Consider the following 21,963-nt stretch of genomic DNA (forward strand, 5'->3'; position numbering starts at 1 on the left):
AAATAAGCTGCTGCCCCTCATCCAGCCCAATACCACGAAGTACATTATACATATCATCGTGATTCGCAAGCCGCTCCAGATCCTCGGCGCTAACAGCCGTAGTGGACGGATGTTCCTTACCATGAACAACAGCAAGGTTGACGCAGTGTAATATAAGTGCTGCTAGACCATCTGCCAAAGCCGTAGCCACAGATGAGCCAGTGCGTTCTTCAAAGTCATCTGGTAACGCCCCCTCTCGGTGTGGATTTCGCGATACTACCTTGTGGCCAGGTAAGATAAAACTTAGGCTCTGCGGGTTGCCTGTTGGACCCCATACGCGGCCGTCTGCAGTGGCTGCGCCGATGCGGAAGATGCGCCGCTGGTCGAAAGACCATGGATATTCGACTTCTGCGATGGCCCCGGTGTCGGCGGCGGCGCAGAAGAGGAGGATACCGGCGTCAAGAGCATCCTTGATAGCTTGGCGGAAAGTATTGACGCCATCGCGGTTCTCGACTGTTTCTTTGACCGTCCAGGACATTGAGATGATGTCCACCTTCTGATCTATCGCTGCCCTTACAGCCTATTTTTTGTTAGCCATGGAAACATGTTTGTTTCTAGATCTGTACTCACCAGAGCCGCGCTTTCAGCAGCGATGTATTCCTTCCCATGGGTCTGTGTCGCCAAGTTGAGACTTGTGTGCGTCTCAAGCTTATACACATAAAGCCTCGCCATCGGACATACCCTGCAAATCATATCCGCCATAACAGTTCCATGGCCCTTCGTAGACCTATAGTAAGGGCTTGGTCCATTCTCGTGCGGGAAACCTCTGCTGAACGTTTCTCCACCCCAGATTTTACCACGAAGAGACTCAACATAGGGATCAGCGCCATCGTCGATGAGGGCGACCTTGATGCCATTCTGAGGCTTGACAAACTCAGAGCACGTATTTTGTAATTCATCTGCAAACTTGTCCATACAGTTCAACCATCTGTTAGACTGTAGACTCATCTCATTGATGCCGCTTTGAGCTTTTGCAAATGCCCCTTCTCGGACGATGCGTTCACTTCCTGGGACATCTGCTTTGCATCTAAAGACGAGTATGCGTCTTCCTCCCCCCGTATCGTCTTCGTCATTTGAAAGAGTCCTTTTCGGGTTTGCAGCTGCTGATTCGTTCAACCGCTCCTCGAAATCATTTGCGTACATAGTGATGCGATCGGCCGACTCCAATGCCTATCAAACATGCAATGTTAGTTTCACTCTGAAGGTAGGTCCTAGACTAGCACATACCTGCTCTTCGCTGTATACCAGATGTACCGCCTCTAGCTTTTCTAGCTTCGCCAGCCCTTCAGGCTCACTCCAAGCTCTCAAAATGGCCCTGTTACCACTCCATCGCAAATAGAGCTGTCTCACATTCCGACAAGCAGTCAGGATTGTCTCTGGACACAAGTCAACCTTGGTCCAGTCAAGGATCTCCACCTCAAAAGGTCGAAGACAATCCTCGAGTGCCTTGTCGCTATGTGATGGATCTTTCAGGTCATCCACCATCACCTTAAGGATGTGTTTGACCCCCTTCCCCTTGAGCCAGTTGAAGAAAACAGTGAGATCATCCCTACCGCGTCCTTTATTTGACGTCTGCGTCCGATTCCTAGTTAGCCTTGCTTTTACAGCGGATACAGGAGGTTTCTGAAGCTCTATTCTTCGGAACGAAACATAGCGTAGAACTTGGTCAAAGTTGATATGGTCATAACTCTGTTTGAAAGAATCCTCATAGATCTCGGGTGGTGCCTCCGAGTAGTCGAAGCATAAGTTAATGTCTAAAACCAAGAGTTAGCATTGCCTAAATTAAGGGGGGTCTTGTCTCACTATTGAGATTCGCGCCATGAAGAAACTTCACAGCTTTGAGCTGGTCTCTGCTGGCAGGCTTCGAATTGATCGTCAGAGTAGTCCGGAGATAATGTAGCTTGACTGCCTGGCGGATCTTCTCTGCGTATTCGCTCTTACGCTTCTCTTCCTGGGCCTGCTTTTCAACGTTCTCCATACCCGTTTGTCTTCTCTGTATAGGCTTGAAACCTTCGGGTGCCTCTCCCGGCGTTCTTCCGTTCTCAGCTCCATGGAGTCCATCTGCGTTTGAAGTGTGGCTTGAAGAGGATACATCTGTCTGTTCTGATCCTCGTGCATGAAGATTATCAGGCCCTCGATGTAGCCCTCCGTGGCCGTCTTTGCCTGGCTGTTGAGAGATGCGACTTCTCCCACTAACATGCTCCAACCCTCCTTTGGGCCTGGATCCAGCGTGTTCACCCTCTTGACCTTGGTCTTCCCTGGATTCAACTTGCTTTCTCTCCCCAATACGAGCGGAAGCTGGTACCTCGAATTGTTTCCGCCAGAGACGCTGTGTATGGTCTTGGTATTCATAGACGGATAGGTTTTGAGGTTCTTTGGTATACTTATCCAAGGCACTGTCTCCGTGAGCAAGAAGCGCCTCAACAATCCTCAATTGTGCTTCTGATGCATATTTGTAGTCGACTGCCAGGTGCAAGGGTGTCAAGCCGCTTTGATCTGGGGCGCGAAGTGTCTCTTCGGATGCTCGTTTAATCAACTTTATGGTATACTGGTGCTGAAGGTTGTGATAGATGGCTGTATGTATGCAGTTCCTCCTGTGCTCACAAGTAATGCGGAGCAGTGAATCAAGGTAATCAATCGCTTTCTTCTCATCCAGGACCACTTCGATGAACGCATGGTTCTTTTTGGCGATAGCGGTATGCAGAGGAGTTTTGCTTGAATCGTCCACGCGGTACAGCAAAGTCTTGTCGAACTTGATTACGCACCGAGTCAACGATTTGTGTCCCACTGTGTTTGCAATCATATGAAGGAGTGTCTGGTTTGAGTCTTTTGTCGATTTTGAGAGAAATTGCCCATACTTTTGTAAGAAGCTCTCCCGATTTTCTCTCTTGCCCAAGTTCAACTTCATGTTCCGAGCCTCATTCGTGATGCTCTCAAAGGCAAAAAGCACCTCATCGTGGTTGGGTATCTTAGCGGGCTCCTCCTCAAAATCATCGTTCTCGTAGTCCTCATCGTCATCATCGCTAACGACGCCTCTGACATCTGTTGTAAATGCAACTTTTGTCATCGTTCTGGTGTCAAATCTATTTGGGATGTATCTTTCTCAGCTCTTGTTTTGCATTTCAATGACCCTCTGGTTGCTTATTTGCTTCTCTGCTTACCCGCAGCTGCCTGCAGCTACAGAAGACACGTCATTTATTAACCGCTCACCAGACTCAAGGATATCCATAAATGAACAGGGGTGCAGAGAACCCCATTTCCAAGCGCATGTACCTCCTATGTACCAGATCAGGCTGTCGTGACGACCCCTCCACTTCTTGATCACAAACTTCTACCATTTACAGAGTACTCACATCCTACCTATTGACGTCAACGCTCACACAATGAGTACTGACCCTAATTACGACGTGGATGCCGAGGAAGAGATCTCCTTTGGCATCGCACTTGCACCCAAAGGCGAAGAGGGGAGTGAGTTTCGCACTCAAAATGATCCATTGGATCCGTATCAGCGCGAGAACATCATCGAACGCAAAGGCGCCGTGGACATTCGCTGCTCCAGTGTCGACATTATTCACGGCCTATTTGATCCCGATGGCGATGATTTGTGTACTCTAATTGTTCTCGAATTTCGATTTGACCCGAGAAAACGAGCGCGACGCATCGCACATGTCGATATCGAGCTGAGGTTCTCCGCTAGCGAGAAAGGCGTAGCCGACCCCCAGGTTTTTGCTATCGCGCCCAACGGCAACTTGAGATTTGCTCAGACGACACAGACAGAGACAACGACTACTGGAGGCGACGTGACCCTTGGCGCAGGCGCGGCTGGAGTGGAATTAGGAAGCGGTCTGAAGTATGAGCGTGAAATTGCAAGAGAGATGAGCTACGCAGCGTCCGTCACAGGGTCCATCGATTTGCGCGGGCGAAACTATGGCAAGCCAAACTGCGCGTCTTGGACGCTGCTGGAAAACCCTGAGACAAAGTCTGGTGTACCTGTCTCTATGAGAACCGCCATTCTGCTCAAGAGAAGGGACGAGGGACGTTTCCAGTGCGTGGTGACCGTCAACGCCAAAGCCGACTGGAGAACGTCGATGGAATGGCTTGTCGGCACCACGAAGCGTGATGACCCGGTACTACTTGATCCGACGCTGGCTCCAACAAGTGATAGGTACAAGGACATGGAGATGAAGCTTGGGGAACTAGATCTAAACGCTGTCTGCGATATCACCTCGGCCAACGTGATCGAGAACTCTGTGAAGACAAGTAAAATAGGTAATCAGAGCTCCTGAAGCAAATTCTATAGCATTGACTCTCTAGTTGACTTGAATACCACAGACCACCTAGACAGGTTACTCAGAACTTGATCGAAAGTGTACATCTCAGGTACCAACTGAATCACGCATTGGCAACTTTTTGCGAACATCCTTGGCGGAGCTTTGACCCATTCCATCCTTAAAAGTGGAGATAGGCTTACTCGCCTAGCAATAGCTTAATCCTGTTCGAAAATCCGTGGTGGAAGATCCTATGATTTGCTCATATATCGGAAGGATTACTCCATCCAGGAACCCAGCCTCCACATTGACAAGGATTACCCAGCCTCCCAAAGCTCTCTCTGCTTATCTATAGGTCAATCTTCGGGAGCTATTGCCAGTTGTCGTTCAGCTCATGCAGGTCGTAAGCAGCCCTCGGGGACCAAGATTAACTTAGGGCCTTTATCCTAAGTGACAAAAAGATTTAGGTAAATTTAGTATAGACTTAGGGGTGCTTTAGATTGGTTATTTTTATTACTTAGGATGAAGACCCTCTATTTCCCTGCCTCCCCTTGGTATCACAAATTTCGATACGAGGGGTCAACAATCATAGGCTTACGGACGATCCACGGCCGATCAGCCCATTTCACGGTGACTGAGTCAGCCTTTGACACTACCGCTCCTCATGATGACTAGGATCCTATCAACTTCCAGTTTCTAGAAACTAGCCTGTAGTTTGAATCAACATCGCAGGTGCCTGCCGAAGTCGCCATGGAACAAGAGGAACGGTCGCTCGATGCTATGGAGACATCTAGCAATACCATGGATAACGATTCTCCATCCGCTGACCTGGGTCTCTCGATCGATACAACCGAAGAATATGAGGCAAGCGAAAAGAAATTCGAGTAAGATAAGCTTACCTTCTTTCACCAGCCATATTTCTAACAAAGCTTGCTATAGTATTGTAGCAATCCATGGCCTCGTTGGTCCGGGAGGCAAGCCATGGGGCTCAAGTAAGACCAACACCTGGATTCAGGGCTTGGCGGCGCAGATGAACTGGGAAGTCCGCATTATTCAGTATGCCTATGATGCCACAAAAATAACAGAGGCTACATATCCCGAGGAGGCTATTTCTTCTGAGGCCTCTACGCTTCTTCAAAAGCTTAGCGAGTTGAGGACAGACCAGCAAACGGTGAGTATCCTTGAGAATTCGGGTCTGAACGATAACCAACTGAGAGACTCTAGCCGTTACCTATAGCGTTCTTTGGCCACGACATAGGAGGGATTATCGCGAAGAAGGTTGGTTGGGATGTAATCCATTTCGTTGTGTTCATGCTAACATGATATCAGGCTTTGATACTAGCCAGTCGATATGACAGTGGACATACTGATATTAGCTACTCAACGAAACTTTTGGTATGGAACATAAAGATCCAAGTTTCTATGAGCTATCCTTAACCTCCTGCAGATGTTCTTCGGCTGTCCACACAGAACCCTGGATACACATCAAGACATCGAGATTCTTGCTACCAGGCTTGACGTGTTGAAACCAGCAGACTCAACAGCGACTAGCCTGAATATGAAATGTCTCGCGAGATCAATCATTGATGTAAACAATTCGTTCTTGAACACAAGAGTCCTAACGCGCGCCAACGTTATCAATATCATTTCATCAAAGACAGATCCTGCTGAAAAGGTAAGTTGAAAAGTAGATTTTATGTTGCATTGATGATACTGACTGGCTTACAGGTCTTTGACAAATACACGGCAGCACTTGGAGTTCCCATGGAGAAGGTTTCACTCATTGACATGTCTCATAACGAGTTGAACGAGGAACCTGAAGGTTATGCTCCGTACGAAGGCTTTCAAACCAAGAGAATTTCATCTTGTAATTCAGCAAGCAGTGAAACCTCTGCCAGAAGAAACCTGCTGACATAAATTACAGTTCCCTGGCAGAACGATAAGCTATCTCGTGTTATGGAAGCCATAATGCTCCAGGCACCTCCAATCTATCCATTCAAGTTCAACACAACCCGCGGATTCGGCTGGATTGCTGAGCACGATACCATGATCAAATGGCTGAAGTCTTGGGGTCTCGCTCTTCTGCATATTCACGGCACCTCCAGCATTTCTAACGTGGCTCAGCATGTGTATGAAGGAATAGTAGATCGTGGAAAGAGCACGACATTCCGAGCCATTCTCTACTTCAAATTTGACAAACACGATATCCGCCGGAATTCCATCGGGGCCATGGCAAACTCCTTCTTGCTCCAGATTCTCAGTCAGATAAGAGAATCCCCTAACGATAAGATGCCAGACATAGAACCACCTGATTTCTCAAATTGTTGGACCAATAAAGATGCCTTCTTCTTTTTGGAAAAGCTTATGAGGGATATAACAACCCACGGCGAAATTCACTGGATCATTGATGGGCTCGATCAGTGTGATGGCAGCAGTGGTTTGTTCTTGTCCATGGTCTCTGATATGACCAAGAATTCTGAGCAGCATTTCAAGATTCTGGTGACGACCGTTGATGACAGTCAGATCCGCGAGGCTCTATCGGAGTTTCCTTCAATTGACTTGAGAGAGCACCCGCCGACAGCTGATGTTATCGAGAGCGTTGTGCTCGAATTCATGACTGAGCTGTGCCACGTGCGACCTCAGTATCGCCACGGCGAGGGAAAGATACGACGATTGTTGGATTCTTGCAGTGATGATGACTTGCTGCGGCGCCTCCTACTCGAATGGCTCCTGGTAGCCCCTTGTACATCAATCAAGTCTTCGCTAGAGCGGGATCTCACATCACTTTCACCCCTTTCGCCGGCTAAGATATTCGAAAGATGCTTGCAGGCGGTGCCGGAAAACTCGCGACCTTGGGCCCGAAAAGTCTTGATGTGGATGGTGCTGTCTTTTCGACCGTTGACTCCTGAAGAACTGGGAAGTGCACTCAGCCTCGGTACCTCAACGGACCTGGTGCCTGATCAGGAGACATATGGAGATCTCATGTGGGATATTGAAAACTGTCTTGGACCTATGATAATACTAGAGAATGGTCACGTTCAATTTCGCCATCCAGCTGCTCGGGACTTCTTGACGACTAGCCATGACGCTTCCGACAGAAACCAGCCTTGGTACGCTTGGAACTCTTCGGAAGAAGGCCATCGAGAGATCACCGACGCTTGTGTTAGATATCTCACCTTGTCTTCTACCCAAGACAAGATCCTAGCAGCTTGCCGAACATGTCCTGTTGATCAACGAATATTTGAATACCCATCAGATATCACACCATATGCTGTCGAATTCTGGCCACTGCACTACCAACGAGGTCACTCATCAGTATCTCCAAAGCTAGAATCTTTCAACATCGCAAGTTTCTTCGACGACGAGACCGCACCCCGGCGTTGGGCTGCAGCCAGATGGTACCTTTCGAATCCTCATATCAGGTCCGACCGAGTCTTCCTGTCACATTTACCAATAATGGCGTCTATAGGCGACGAGGACTTGGCTAAAGCCTACGTCCAGTCCCAAGAACCTGACGAACGTGATGTTTCCGAGGCGCTTATTGAGGCATCGATATACGGACATAGCGATGTTGTCAAGTTACTCCTCCACAAGTCAAGCGCAAATGCAGATATCTGCCTCGAAGCTATAATGGCCGCAGGACGGTCGGCAGAATTGAAAACACTGGGTATCTTGTTAGCGTATGCCACTGAAAATCTACACATAGCTAAGTGGCCTGGCACGCTTGCTTCGCGACTGGCCTATCTCGGTTCATCTGAGCACTTAAAGACCATCTTACAAGCTGGAGCGGACGCGAACTCGACAGATCCAGATTGTTCGCCACCTCTTCACTGCGCCATCGTCAGAGACGAGCCTGCAATTCTCGACACCCTCATAGAGCACGGAGCTGACCCTGCTGTCATCAACCCCAACTGGGTAGATACGCCGCCCATAGTGGTAGCTGGCAAGTATGGCCGAGCGAAGATCATCGACAGGCTAGCCAAAGCAGCACTCGTCGAAGCCCAGGACCATGAAGGCAGGAACGCTCTATGGTATGCAGGAGGTAGAGGCCATCACGTGGTGTTTCAAGCCCTCGTCAAAGCTGGAGCGAACACAGAAGTCCTCACAGCCAACGTGAGGGAGCTTCGACCTGCCCTGATTCCCATTTCAGGGGCTCCCTATCCAAAGTGCCTCAAGTCAGTGCTTGATGCTGGCCTGGATATCAATTCAAAGTTGAGAGAAATCCACTCATTCCACGCCTTGGGCATAGCGGCACGATCGGGTCATGTTGAGATTTGCCGTATGCTACTTGACCACGGCACGTGTAAAGAGTTTGATGACGATTCTGCTCTTATCCACGCTACAAGAGCGAATAATCTTGAGATAGTGAACATGCTGCTTGAAGAGGGTCATAAAGTTGATGTGCAGCTAGACGATACCCCAGATCATGGCACGCCTCTCGTGGCGGCTGCCAGAGCAGGGTATAAAGACATAGTTACAGCTCTCCTACAGAAGGGAGCCAGCGTCAACTACGTTGCTCCCAAAGAAATCACGCCTTTGAGGTCCGCCGTCCTGGGAGGTCAACCGACAATAGCCAAGACGTTCATTGATGCTGGGGCGGATATGAATGCCGTTAACGACATAGGACGCTCCGCAATCCACTCGAGTTACCATCGCCCAGATTGCATGAAGGTTCTTGTCGATGCCGGGGCCGACATCAACTTACCGAGTCCAGATGGCACGCCATTTTACCTCGCCTCATTTTTTAACCAGACAAAGGTGGTTGAGTTGCTTCTTGAACACAAACCAGATCTTGAAACCAGGTGCCCCGATGGGGGCTTTATTGACTCGGGCTATACGCCTCTTCATTGTGCAGCATCTTGCGGCTACAATGAGCTACTCCGGCTGTTGTTGGAAAAGGGTGCTGACATTGAGGCAAGAACTCCAAAAGGTGGAACACCTCTGATCCTAGCCGTGGCCACCAACAATGAAGAGAGTGTCAAGATCCTGCTAGAGTATAAGCTAGACATCGACGCGGTTGACATATGGGGAGGGTCTGCAATCTTCTGTCTTCCTAATCCTGCAAATCTATCTGTCGTCAGACGCTTGATAAATCGTGGGGCTAGTCTGACGATCCGGAACAACGAAAAGTATACCCCCCTGGGACGAGCCGTCGTGAACGGAGACCTTCCGTTGGTGCAAATGCTCTCTTCTCAAAAAGTTGACTTGAACGCGGTAGCTTCTGAGGATGGGACTGCTCTGCACATTGCAACAGAGAAGTGCAACGTTGATATCGTCAAAGTGCTCGTCGAGAAGGGTGCTAGCCCCGATGTTGCCAACTCCTGGATGTATGGCTCACCGCTACAGAGATTATTTGAGAAATATTATACTTCTGCGGAGAATAAGGATATAATTGCCCGACATCTAATCAATGACGCTGGCGCCGACGTCAATGTTCGTGGCGGCAATATGGGATCGGTGTTGAGCGCAGCGATCCTGAGTGGTTCTATAGACATGATCAAACTCATACTCAAGAAAGGTGCTGACATTGGCTGGCAAGACCTCCACGGGCGACGGCCGATACACTACGCAGCCTTGAAAACAGCTGAGCATTTCAGACTACTGCTCGAGTCAAGTGGCGATGATGAAGAACGTCTTGGCATCACTACGAAAACCAAGTCTGGCTTGACAGTGCTACATTTTGCTGCGGCGACCGGAAGATCTGATCTTGTCGAATTGGTGCTCTCTCATACCAGCGGGATTATATCTATCAATGAGCCTGATGACGATGGTTGGACGCCTCTGCTCTGGGCATGTCGCGTGTGTGAAAGTTGGGGCACGCCCAAGGAAATCAGTCCCGAAATCGTGAAACTTCTTCTGGATCGTGGAGCAGACCCATCGGTTCGAGGTCGGACCTGCGATGACAGGGAATGGTCGCCGCTCAAGATGGCCAGATTCCATGGCGCATCGCAGGAAGTAATAGAGTTATTAACAGCAAGTCCTAGTAAGAAAAGGGAGGATGACTGGAAGTCCAAGTTCCATGTTTCCAAGAAGGCAGCGCGAACTACATGGTTCTGCGACTTGTGCCTCTTTGTAAGTGTCCCCCGACTTCAATGTACCCATTTTACTAACCTATCAGCACGTCTATGGCATGTTATACTTCTGTAACGGTTGCGAGCTCTTGTATGGGTTGTGTTTCAAGTGCTATCGTTATAGAGAGGAGGTTCATCCGTATCACGATAAATGGGAGGAGCGAGGTCCAGAGTTTGTTGACGATGATGAAGAGGAGGAGGAGGAGAAGGATGAGGAAGAGGATGATCCGAAGAGTTCGCCGGGAATTGAGCAGGTGCAGGATGATGATTCAGAGGGAGACTGGTCGAATGATGAAGCTGAGGGGGATGAAAGGGCCAAGGGAGAGAGTAAATAAACCTGGATGAACCTTGGTCGGTACAATCATGATCATGTTTCGCTTAGAACAAGCATTGTCTCGGATGCTATAGCAGCATTGTTTTCTGATGAAAGCCCCGAAAAACTGTGATTATAATGGCATCAGCATATCTTTATGTAAGATAACCAGTCCTCAAAGAGCAAGAAAACTTCTGACCTAAGCTTAGGATGTCAGAATTACCTACTCTAAAGATTAAATAAGTCCATAATAAGTTTACCTAAACCTTTTTGTTACCTAGAAATAGAAGTCTTAAGCTTTCTTGCGTTCCCCTAGCCAGCCTAATGTTGAACGGCTTCTACCATCAAATTGAAATTTATAGTTAAATCTAAGCCTGGAATAGAATGTTTATAGCAATATAATCTTTATAATAGGACACAATTTGATTCATTCAGCATGAATTCCACCAAGGTGCATAGGGTAGCTTGTTGAATACTGATATTGACGGCAGAGATTGAAGCGCGTCAGTGGCCTCAGAATAAGACTAAGAAATGTTTGAGAAAAAATAATAAATTAGAACAGTAAAGAGAAAGAGAAGCTTGTACAATTATTTAGATATACCTATCAGAACACCTCAATGCCAGTCGATCTCTGGTAATTTTGAGCGTCGAAGACTTTGGCCATCCCTGCCGCAAAAGAAAGATTGTCACCAGAGTGCCCCAATAATGGCGACTCGAAGAACTTTTGATCTATCTCGTGTAGTGGTGCGCCTTACAATATAGTGCAAATAACCTCTCGTCTATCAGTAACTGCGGTGATTATCTTTGCTCAACGTAAAATTAATTATAGAACGAAAGGGTCTACGAGCCGTCCCAGCAAACTCTATTCTTCTCCAAGCGACATATGCTATATGGTTCAACTAGTGGATGTCCAGTATTGAACTACCGAGTAAAGATAAACACTAGCATAGCATTGCTTTACAATAGTTCCTAGCATTCCAGTCAAAGCGTAGCCGCAATGGATCATCAGGTCGAATCGATCTTCCAGAATTTCCTAGTGGAGTTCGGCATTGCCTTGCCGACATCTAAATTTAGTCCTACGCTCTAGCCTTGGCGGGTAAATTGCAAATTTCAGGGGATCTGCATTGAAATCAAATCAACACTATTGGTCTGTTTGTTTACGAGCCCTGAAATTTTGGGGCACTCCATATGGGTAGGGCTCGTATCTCCCGCTGTCTCGACTTCGCTCCTAGTCACGCGGAATGCCCGACGGACTTTCTAGGCTCGATTTATGCATAGGTTTTACACTAATTGAGAGCTGGGTTCTCGTATTCTCTAATTCTGCCCCATAAGTGAAACATGTTCTGCTGGGATAGTGGGTTTTGACTATGAAGGTAAATGTAGTATAAGATGGCGAGAGACATCATGCCATTTGTTTTGTAGCATACCAACACATTCGTTCAATTCTGCCCATCATGAAAGGCTCAGCCACTCTCGCTTTTGCGCTCACTCACTTCAGTGCTGCTTCGCAGCTCGTTTGGCCCTCAAAATGGGATGAGGTCGAAGATCTTCTGTACATGCAAGGAGGATTCAACAAGAGAGGTTTCGCTGATGGTAAGCAATAAACCTTTCTATGCCATAAAATCCATCAACAATTTGCAGCTTTAAGAACTTGCGAGTTTGGAAGCAATGTCCCCGGAACCCAGAACACGGCCGAATGGCTCCGAACAGCTTTCCACGATGCCATTACACACGATGCCAAAGCGGGAACAGGTGGTTTGGACGCGTCCATCTACTGGGAGTCTTCACGACCCGAAAACCCCGGAAAAGCCTTCAACAATACCTTCGGGTTCTTCAGCGGCTTCCACAACCCCCGCGCTACTGCTTCCGATCTCACAGCCCTGGGAACTGTTCTCGCCGTTGGAGCTTGTAATGGCCCCAGGATTCCCTTCCGAGCTGGCCGTATCGATGCATACAAGGCTGGCCCAGCTGGTGTTCCCGAGCCTTCGACAAACCTAAAGGATACCTTTGCTGCTTTCACAAAGGCTGGTTTTACTAAGGAGGAGATGACTGCTATGGTTGCTTGTGGTCATGCTATTGGCGGCGTGCATAGCGTTGACTTTCCTGAGATTGTTGGCATCAAGGCTGATCCCAACAACGATACCAACGTGCCTTTCCAGAAGGATGTTTCTTCTTTCCATAACGGCATCGTCACAGAGTACTTGGCCGGCACGTCCAAGAATCCTCTTGTCGCTTCAAAGAACGCCACCTTCCACTCTGATAAGCGAATATTCGATAATGACAAGGCTACTATGAAGAAGCTCTCCACCAAGGCTGGTTTCAACAGCATGTGTGCTGACATCCTCACCCGCATGATCGATACCGTGCCCAAGAGCGTGCAGCTCACTCCCGTCCTCGAGGCTTACGATGTCCGCCCTTACATCACCGAGCTGTCTCTTAATAACAAAAACAAGATACATTTCACGGGCTCGGTTCGAGTCAGAATCACAAACAACATTCGTGATAACAATGACCTTGCTATCAACCTCATCTGCGTTGGCCGAGACGGCAAGAAGGTCACTGTGCCTACACAGCAGGTGACCTTCCAGGGCGGTACATCTTCCGGTGCTGGAGAAGTCTTTGCCAACTTCGAGTTCGACACCACCATGGACGCTAAGAACGGTATCACGAAGTTCTTCATCCAGGAGGTCAAGCCCTCCACCAAGGCAACCGTCACCCACGACAACCAGAAGACCGGCGGCTACAAGGTTGATGATACCGTCCTTTACCAGCTTCAGCAATCCTGTGCCGTGCTTGAGAAGCTTCCTAACGCTCCTCTCGTCGTCACAGCCATGGTTCGAGATGCCCGCGCCAAGGACGCCCTGACCCTTCGCGTCGCTCACAAGAAACCCGTCAAGGGTTCTATCGTCCCCAGGTTCCAGACGGCGATCACCAACTTCAAGGCTACTGGCAAGAAGTCCAGCGGATACACTGGATTCCAGGCGAAGACCATGTTCGAGGAGCAGAGCACTTACTTTGACATTGTCTTGGGTGGAAGTCCCGCTTCAGGTGTCCAGTTCCTTTCTTCTCAGGCTATGCCTGCTCAGTGTTCATAAGAGTATCATGTAATATTTAGATTTAGACTTGCATTTGGGATTAGCAGAGCGTAATGAGATTTCTATTATCCTTTGACTGAATTAGTCGCACTTGGATCCATCTTCGTGATTGAGATCAGCCTAATGATATGATATCATAAAGGACGCAAAAATCTTGACCCTCCAATACAGCAAGTCAAGGAGCAGACTTCTGATTAGAATTGGGATTTTACAAATGCGCTCGTAAGAAGAAATAGCTCTGCTTGTGAAGCAAAGTAACAACCTCGTCTGCGATGCCCCATGATAGCTCAAGACCTCTACCGCCAACACCATACGCATGAACGACAACACCTGGCTTCAGGCGCTCCAGTTCTAGGCGAAGGCCCCCTTCGCGTGCTGGTCGACGACCAACGATGTCTCTGACGACATCAAAACGATCGGAGTCCCTGGTATTAGAAGATAGATAACCTTCACTGTCGAAAGGAAACCATTTTGCTGCATTGTTCAGCAGAGTCTGTCGTGTCTCAGCTGAAGGATAAGGGTTCCAATTATGGGGCTCTTTGGTGCCTCCAATGATAGTACCGCCTTCTAAAGGTCGAGGAATAGCGAACGACCACGAGCCATCCGAGTTCTGGCGTGTTACGGTCTTCGAAATTGGATTTCGCACAAGGCATGTTTGGCCTAAACGAAGATTAGCAATAAAATTCAAAGACTTGTCGGTGTTTTATTACTTACCACGGATGGGAAATGCTTTTGGATCACCAAATCCCATGCCCGAGCAGTTGATCACAACAGAGACAGAGGCTTCAATCGAAAAGACCTCTTCCAATGATGCAAGTGTGTACTGTCTTACACGACCTCCTCTATTCTGAAATCTGCGCTGTAAAAACGAAGCATATAAAGGACTATTGAGACAGTATGTCCGGTAACGAAAACCCAGTTGCAGGGAGTCACTCATAGCACTCAATTCACTGCCGCTGAAAAGTTCAAAGCTCGATTCGAGGTGAGCATACGCCGACTGGGATACATCCTTGGTAACATGGATATATTCAGGCGCAGGGTTTTCGAAGAACTCTTCTCCTGGCATGAATTCAACACCAGCGGCGAGTTTGTCTTTCTCAGACCAACTGTCAAGAGTATCGTATGTCTTCTTCGCCCATATTGCTTCTTGAAGTAGTTGGGGAGTGTTCCCTGGGCACGGCCGATAATGTGCGCCAGCCCATGGCGTGGCATAGTTTATGGACGTCTCGCTGGGAAAGTCCCGTGCGATGATGACGACGGATGGTGGGTTGTTCTGAGAAAGAGTTTGCTCTTGGACTCGAAGGGCTGTGGATAGTCCTATGACTCCAGCGCTGATGGTTCCAGAGTTTAGTCATTGTTCTCAACAAGGTTGATTGTCCAAAGGAAAGCTGATTGGATTCAAGACAGGAATGGTATTGGACGTACCCAACAATGACAATAGTTTCGCCTTGACGAGACATTTTTGGCGAGTAGTGGTAGACAATGGTAGGACTAAGTGCATAAAGACAGTTAGGTCAAGATGATCGATGACTTGTGGGCTGAGCTAGCGAGTGCTCTTATAAAAAGAAGATATTGTTGCAGATTTATTCTTTGACTTCGGGAGACGCCGATGGCATGCCTCGCTCGTATGAGGTGCCTTATCAGTGTTTCCGGGGTCCATGCCATGGCTCTTGGTATATATCTAGTCTTTCCTAAATGTCGCATTGGGTTTCCATCAATTGTCGGAGCCATTTCAAGGACGCCACTTGGTAGTCAAAAAGAAGGCCTCTGAAGCGATGGAGGGAGGTGTCCGTTGAGACTTGATTGGACATTGACTTGCATTAGTCTCACGGAGATCCACCTCCATTCTTCTTTGACAGTGGAGACTGCGGGGAGGTCTATCACGGATTCATCCTGGCATCTTGTTGGGCATATGCATTCAAGTTGAGTTTTTAGTATGGACTCAGTGAAAATGCCTCTCCGAGCTCTCTCCGAACATCGGGAGCTTATTTGTTATCTAGTGGACTATAAGTAACCATTTCCATCTTGGATTGACCCAACCTTCAAACAAATACCGTCCCATCTTAGGTAACCGCGTTTAAGACCTAGACCTTTTGACTCTATACCATTCATCATGCCTCTCCGAGCCGGTGTTCTGACTACTGATGCACCTGCCCCCAGTCCTCATCTCTCGCAAGCAATTATTCATAATGGAACAGCAGTGTACTGCTCAGGTTCGTTCGGTATGGATCCCCAGACTCGACAACTGGCTGAGGGTCCTTATCATCAGACCGTATGTCCTCTTTTATATTCCCAGAGCTACGAGCCCAGTCTGTGTCCTAACCCTCCAAATAGGCGGGTGCTCTCAAGAACCTCGACGCCATCCTGAACAAAGCGGGAACAAGTCTTCACAATGCTTTGAAAGTCACCATCTTTATATTGAATATGGACCACTATGCTGAGGTTAACAAAGCTTACCTCGAGTTTTTCACTTCTGATCCCAAGCCAGTAAGTATGTCTTTCGCTTTATGTGTCGGCTTGATACTGATAATGACTGACAGAGCCGAACGTGCGTGGCTGTTGCTCAGCTTCCCCTAAAGGGCGCTCATGTGGAGATGGAAGCTATCGCTGCTATTCCTAAGAAGTCTAGCAAGCTGTAAGAATCTTGATTATTGTTTCTTTTAGCATATTAATATGATGAAATTGATTACTGTCCGGTTGATTTTATGAAAGAGCTGCGAGAGCTCTTCGAAAAACTGTTATATACGACTTAATCAAAAAAAATAAGCTTGATATAGAACTTTATTAGAGTATCACACGTGAAACAAGCGATGTTCTCGTGAAATATTGGAGAAAGACTGCGTCAGTGTGTCTTCTGGACGTGGTCAGGCCCTGTGAGGAAAAGTTAATCATAAATCATCCTTAATCTCCTCAGGTTCCTGACCCCGCTCGCCAAAAGCGGCTCGGCAACTAAAACTGTGGTCGAAGACGTATCCGCAAAGGTTGCCTGGAACTCTGGGAAGAGCAGCAATCTAGAGCCATCATTGTTGACCGATGAGACAACCATTGAGTCCACTTCGGCAGGAAGTTCTAGGAACGAAGAGGCATCGATCGACTTCACTTTGTTTAGAGTTCTCCATACATCAAAGCACCACTTGTAGCTATAAGATAGTGGGAATACTAGTCAGCCACAAAGCCTAGGTATCAAATGGAGGTACACCTCCGTTGAACCACTAGCGTTGCACCACTCTCCATGAAAAGCCTCACGGCCTCGCTTCTAGATATGGCCAATAGCGTTTCACAAATGCGAAAACTTACTAGATTCGATATGAGATACCCCACGATTCATGCTCCTCATCCGGGGCCCCATATCTGGAGTCTTATCTAGATCCGTTGTCAGTAAGCTTTCTGGAGCAAGAAAGATATAAAGCAGGGCCTTGGGCTCCTTGAAACTGCCAATATCCTCAAACACATCCTCAATATATTTCTACGATCAATCCTTCTACATCATGTCCACCAAACTCTCAGAGACGAACTTTGCCCCAGCTGATGGTAAAGAGACCCTCGAGCTCTCCCCCTCCAAGAACACCGACCGTGAGGAGGGTTTCTCTTCCGAAGTGAACGATCCTAGCTATGATGCTGCACAGAAGAGTCTTGTGCGCAAACTTGATATGACTCTGATGCCAATGGTTTTCATCCTCTACCTATTCAACTATTTAGACAGGAACAATATTGCGTAAGAACCTCTCACGTGTTCTAGGGGCTGTGCTGATATATGTTGCTAGCCAAGCAAAGCTTGATTCATTGGAGAAGGATCTTGGGTTGAGTGGCAATGATTATAGTACTGCCTTGGCAATCCTCAACGTTGGGTCAGTTAACCACTGACTTATCAGAAGTGTACGCTAACGAGTGAACAGATACATGCTTATGCAAATTCCAAGCAACATGATCCTCACTCGCGTTCGACCTTCGATTTATATACCAGCATGGGTCTGTCTATGGTCCGCCGTATCTGCCGCCACTGCTGCATGCAATTCATTCACCCACTTGATCATCATCCGCTTTTTCCTCGGCATTTGCGAAGCGCCCTTCTTCCCAGGCGTTTTCTTCCTTTTATCCTGCTGGTACACCAAGAAAGAGTTAGCACTACGCTATGCGTTTCTGTATTCTGGTCTTGTTCTTGCAACTGCAGTATCTGGCCTATTAGCTGCAGGCATCTTTGCAGGCTTGGGAGGTGTAGCTGGACTTCAGGGGTGGCGATGGCTGTTCATCCTCGAAGGTGCCGCGACTTTCTTGCTGGGACTAGTCGCGTTTGTGATGCTTCCTGATTTCCCTTCTACGAAGAGTCAGGATTGGCTTTTCACCGCGGAGGAGAAAGAGGTAGCTGTTACTCGAATGGTCAGAGATGCTGTGTCTGAGGAAGAACATGATCAGTCTGTGCTGCATGGCCTGAAACTTGCTGTCACCGATATCAAAGTCTGGGCTTTTGTCAGTGCTCTTAATCCCCATGCTTCAGAAAACATCTAACCATGGCACAGGCTCTTTTGCTGCTATCTAACCAGTCTGCGTACGGTTTCAACTACTTTTATCCTGCCATAGTACGGGGCTTCAACTTGGGTAGTCGAACAATCACTCTCGTCTGCACCGCGCCGCCATATCTTCTCGGTGCTTTCATCTCATACTTCATCGCTTGGCACAGTGACCGCAAGGCTGAGAGAGGATGGCACATAAGCGGTGCGATTCTCTTCGCAATCGTCGGTTTCATTATCAGTGCTGCGACGATCAACATCCCAGCTCGGTACGTTGCATCGTTCTTGTATATATGCGGTTGCTTTGGAGCAAATGCAGCCTTATACAGTTGGGCTGCGTCTTCAGTTGGTCAGACACCGACGAAGAAGGCTTGTGCAACGGCTATCATCAATGTCACCGGTCAGCTTGGAACCATCTGGAGCCCTTACTTCTTCGACTCGAATGATGAGCCAAGGTATACTAGGGCGATGGTTCTTCTTTTGGCGTTTGCTGTATTGGAAATCTGTGTTTGCTTCTTGTTGAAGTTTATTCTTCGAAGGGCCAATAAGAAGATTATTGCTGAGTATGAAGGAACCGGAAGAGTCCCGACGCTATTCACTCTTTAATCTTCGCGAATATGCTCAGGCTAGATATAGTTTTAGTATCAGTATACGGGCAATATATCCGGGTTCGATGGACAGTGTTTCAACATATAATTCCTAATCTATGCATAGATTTTTGATACTTTGCGGTCTCTTTGCAAGCTTCGGTGTGAATAGACTCGCCTCAGGCTGAAATATTACCGTATTGGGAAATATTTGACTCGTCGGATCGCGTGCGGCACCGGTTTCCAATGTCGCGGAGCCGCAGGAATAGAGTTCACTAGGCATATAAGCAAAGTGGATTTTGCAAGTCGGCTTGTGCCCGAATCTGTGAGCAGTCTTGCATGAACCATCTCAAAGAGAGTTGAGATTACAACTGATAATTTATTAATATTGAAACGGAAAGTATAATCACCATGATGAGAAGAGTGAATCGTGATGGGATGATGTGGATGAAGGTATGTTTCTAAGCAGTCTGGCCATAAATTGTTCTACGAGCACCTGAGCAACTGTGAGTCCTCGAAAGTGTGGCGTTCCCTTTTCAGTTAAAATTGCGGCTTTGCGGCATCTAATGCGGCGCATCGTGCAACTACCAGCGGCTCGGATCCGAATCCTTGACGTATCAACAGGTAATCGACCTATCGCTACACAATAACCTCAGCACGCAATCGTTCCCCACGTTGTCGCAACAAAGGTCAGCGTAACAATGAAGTGCAAATCATCACGAAAAGGGCGATTCGTGAGTCAGTGTAATCAATTTAGAAGTATGGAGTCGATCTGATGTGATTTGATAGTGGTCTTATATCTGGTGGTCGTTTGAGATAAAGCCAAGCATTTCCCGCATGTAGATCACTCGGCTGTATCCGCACTTCATCCCATTTCTTTATCTTTCCGTCTCAGATATGGGTGTTAAAGAAGATTCCAAGGACCTTTCTAGGGTTCAAAGCCGAGAGAAAGAGGGAGAGACTGCTATTGTCTCGGAGAAATATGCTGATGTTACGTTGCGCCTCGTTGAGGAGCATGGCGATCAGTTTGGACCTTTGACACCTGAGAAGGAGAAGAAGCTGCGAAGGAAGCTTTACTGGCACGTGATGGGGCTATTATCAGCGATTAATTTGCTTCTATTCGTATGTTCAAACCTCACCGGTGTTCCCTACGGTAGATTTACTGACAAATCTGCAGATTGACAAATCAACTCTCGGATATGCTGCCATTCTCGGTCTTTTCGAGGAAACAGGTATCAACAAGGCACAATACAACAATTTGGGAACATTCTTCTATGTCGGTATGTTACAGGCCCTTTATCACCTTTTCAAGTCAGAACCTGTCTCACAATATCATAGGATACCTTGCTGCACAATGGCCTGGCCACTATCTCATGCAGAGACTTCCCTTTGGTAAATTCGTTGCCGGGTTGGTCTTCATGTGGGGAGCTACTATCCTTCTTCACTGCGTTGCGACCAAGTACGCCGGTCTTGTTGTTCTTCGGATAGCTCTCGGTGCTGCCGAATCAGTAGTCGTGCCAGCGATGGAGATGACAATCGGCATGTTCTTCAACCGACACGAGCAGTCCTTTCTTCAACCTTTCCTCTGGGTCACATCAGCTTTGGCACCAGTCTGCGCTGCTTTCATCTCCTACGGTCTTCTCTGGAGTCATAGTGCAGTCCTACCATGGAAGCTTTTCATGATCGTTACTGGAGGCCTTTCCGTCGTGTTATCTGTGTTCGTTTGGTTCTTCTACCCAAACAATCCCGCTGAGGCTAGATTCTTGACCCTGGAAGAAAAGGTTCACTCCATCAAGCGAGTGCACGAGTCGAGTCAGAGTTCCATCGAACAGAAGCAGTTTAAGAAGACTCAGTTTCAGGAAACACTCCGGGATCCCGTTTCGTGGCTGTTTGCTCTCCAGGCTTTCACACTCATGATGTCCAACAACTTGACATACGGTCAACAGAATCTTATTACCACAGCTCTTGGCGTCGATGCTCTGGGCTCAACACTTGTTGCTGCAGCTGGTGGTGGCTTTGGAGTCGCCATTTGTCTTGCCGGAACCTTTGCACTGAAGTGGTGGCCTTCCAACCTCGCTCTTCACGGTCTTGTCTGGTGTATACCTGCCGTTGCCGGTGGTATCGGAATGGTCGCTATCAACTGGAACGAGAAACTCGGCATGCTTGCTTGTCTCCTCCTCGCAGGCCATACCTACGGAAACACTTACATCATCGCCTTGGGTTGGGCAACATCGAGTGCTGCTGGCTACACTAAGAAACTCACCCGCAACGTCATGTTCATGATCGGCTACAGTGTCGCAAACTTGATTTCACCCCAAATCTGGGTTCCAAAGGATGCTCCCAGATATTATGGTGCCTGGATTTCTATGATTCTTATCAGCTGGGTAGGAACCCCGGCGATTTTGTTCGTCATTCAGTTCATTCTCAAGAAGAGGAATAAGGAGCGCAAGGAGTGGGCAGCTGGTTTGAGCGAGGAGGAGAGACTTGCACACGAGTTTGGTGAGGTTGAGCAGTTGGATGAGAATGGTCAGGTTGTTCGAAGGAAGGTTGAGATTGCTCTGTTGGATTTGACTGATCTTGAGAACAAGTTCTACATCTATCCTATCTAGGGTAGTCAGATAACCATATTAGATACGCGTATCTATATCTACCTTAGAAAGAAAGAGTTTCCTCCGATCACGGACTCGCTTAAGTTTACTAGAACATTTGATTGACAATTAGAATTTACCAGGTTTATGGTTCTTGAGAATGATATTTCCTGAAGTTTCCGGAGAAAGTCTTGATTATTCTTCCCCAGAAAGGCCCAGAACATTCATCCAAGTCAATAAAGACCACGCGGCCTTGAAAAGTTGAAAGCTGTCGGTAATAAGCATCGGCAAGCCACAAACAGAAGCATATTTTTCTCACAGGAAAACGACTAAAAAAAGGCGAACTGTCACACATGACTGACTCAAGCTGAATCTAAGTCAGGGGTATTCCCTGCACCGGATCTAAAACTCCCATCCCACTTACCTGGAAACACCGATAAGCGTAGTGTGCCGTCCACGTGTCGCTTCTGTCAAAATCATTAGCCTGTGGCGGT

The 21,963-nt window shown here is 47.8% G+C and overlaps 8 protein-coding genes across 8 annotated transcripts in view; 6 read left to right on the forward strand and 2 right to left on the reverse strand.

Annotated features, from left to right (window-relative positions):
- The window catches only part of FOXG_13784 (uncharacterized protein), a gene marked incomplete at both ends in the record, with an annotated part of 3,317 nt that extends 211 nt beyond the window's left edge, over positions 1-3,106 (reverse strand). The window contains 4 exons of the mRNA XM_018393800.1: positions 44-559; positions 610-1,209; positions 1,267-1,793; positions 1,843-3,106. Coding sequence (XP_018253130.1) covers positions 44-559; positions 610-1,209; positions 1,267-1,793; positions 1,843-3,106 — 2,907 coding nt within the window. The remainder of the gene's footprint in view (positions 1-43; positions 560-609; positions 1,210-1,266; positions 1,794-1,842) is intronic.
- A 178-nt stretch (positions 3,107-3,284) lies between these two features.
- On the forward strand, positions 3,285-4,546 carry FOXG_13785 (uncharacterized protein). The gene has a single exon (XM_018393801.1). The coding sequence runs from the start codon at positions 3,423-3,425 to the stop codon at positions 4,323-4,325; it is 903 nt and encodes a 300-aa protein (XP_018253131.1). The 5' UTR covers positions 3,285-3,422; the 3' UTR covers positions 4,326-4,546.
- A 423-nt stretch (positions 4,547-4,969) lies between these two features.
- FOXG_21256 (uncharacterized protein) lies at positions 4,970-10,834 on the forward strand. The gene is made up of 8 exons (XM_018401564.1): positions 4,970-5,191; positions 5,247-5,478; positions 5,532-5,585; positions 5,637-5,702; positions 5,755-5,982; positions 6,036-6,174; positions 6,232-10,379; positions 10,426-10,834. The coding sequence occupies exons 1-8, from the start codon at positions 5,058-5,060 to the stop codon at positions 10,711-10,713; spliced, it is 5,289 nt and encodes a 1,762-aa protein (XP_018253132.1). The 5' UTR covers positions 4,970-5,057; the 3' UTR covers positions 10,714-10,834.
- A 1,211-nt stretch (positions 10,835-12,045) lies between these two features.
- Positions 12,046-13,866, forward strand: FOXG_13788 (uncharacterized protein). The gene is made up of 2 exons (XM_018393802.1): positions 12,046-12,284; positions 12,333-13,866. Exons 1-2 carry the CDS (start codon positions 12,146-12,148, stop codon positions 13,784-13,786), a joined length of 1,593 nt encoding a protein of 530 aa, XP_018253133.1. The 5' UTR covers positions 12,046-12,145; the 3' UTR covers positions 13,787-13,866.
- FOXG_13789 (uncharacterized protein) lies at positions 13,734-15,492 on the reverse strand. Its single transcript, XM_018393803.1, has 3 exons — positions 15,212-15,492; positions 14,501-15,117; positions 13,734-14,446 (listed from the first exon to the last, which is right to left on the reverse strand). The coding sequence occupies exons 1-3, from the start codon at positions 15,244-15,246 to the stop codon at positions 13,995-13,997; spliced, it is 1,104 nt and encodes a 367-aa protein (XP_018253134.1). The 5' UTR covers positions 15,247-15,492; the 3' UTR covers positions 13,734-13,994.
- A 221-nt stretch (positions 15,493-15,713) lies between these two features.
- On the forward strand, positions 15,714-16,636 carry FOXG_13790 (endoribonuclease L-PSP). The gene is made up of 3 exons (XM_018393804.1): positions 15,714-16,058; positions 16,121-16,273; positions 16,327-16,636. The coding sequence occupies exons 1-3, from the start codon at positions 15,900-15,902 to the stop codon at positions 16,423-16,425; spliced, it is 411 nt and encodes a 136-aa protein (XP_018253135.1). The 5' UTR covers positions 15,714-15,899; the 3' UTR covers positions 16,426-16,636.
- Positions 16,637-17,274: 638 nt separating this feature from the next.
- Positions 17,275-18,900, forward strand: FOXG_21257 (uncharacterized protein; the record flags this gene model as incomplete). Its single annotated transcript, XM_018401565.1, has 4 exons — positions 17,275-17,501; positions 17,551-17,634; positions 17,683-18,253; positions 18,304-18,900. The coding sequence occupies 4 exons, from the start codon at positions 17,275-17,277 to the stop codon at positions 18,898-18,900; spliced, it is 1,479 nt and encodes a 492-aa protein (XP_018253136.1).
- Positions 18,901-19,633: 733 nt separating this feature from the next.
- On the forward strand, positions 19,634-21,684 carry FOXG_13793 (uncharacterized protein). The gene is made up of 3 exons (XM_018393805.1): positions 19,634-20,003; positions 20,059-20,161; positions 20,220-21,684. The coding sequence occupies exons 1-3, from the start codon at positions 19,779-19,781 to the stop codon at positions 21,488-21,490; spliced, it is 1,599 nt and encodes a 532-aa protein (XP_018253137.1). The 5' UTR covers positions 19,634-19,778; the 3' UTR covers positions 21,491-21,684.
- Positions 21,685-21,963: the final 279 nt, after the last annotated feature.

The sequence above is a fragment of the Fusarium oxysporum genome, chromosome 10 (assembly GCF_000149955.1).
Source record: "Fusarium oxysporum f. sp. lycopersici 4287 chromosome 10, whole genome shotgun sequence".
Taxonomy (NCBI): Eukaryota; Fungi; Ascomycota; class Sordariomycetes; order Hypocreales; family Nectriaceae; genus Fusarium; species Fusarium oxysporum.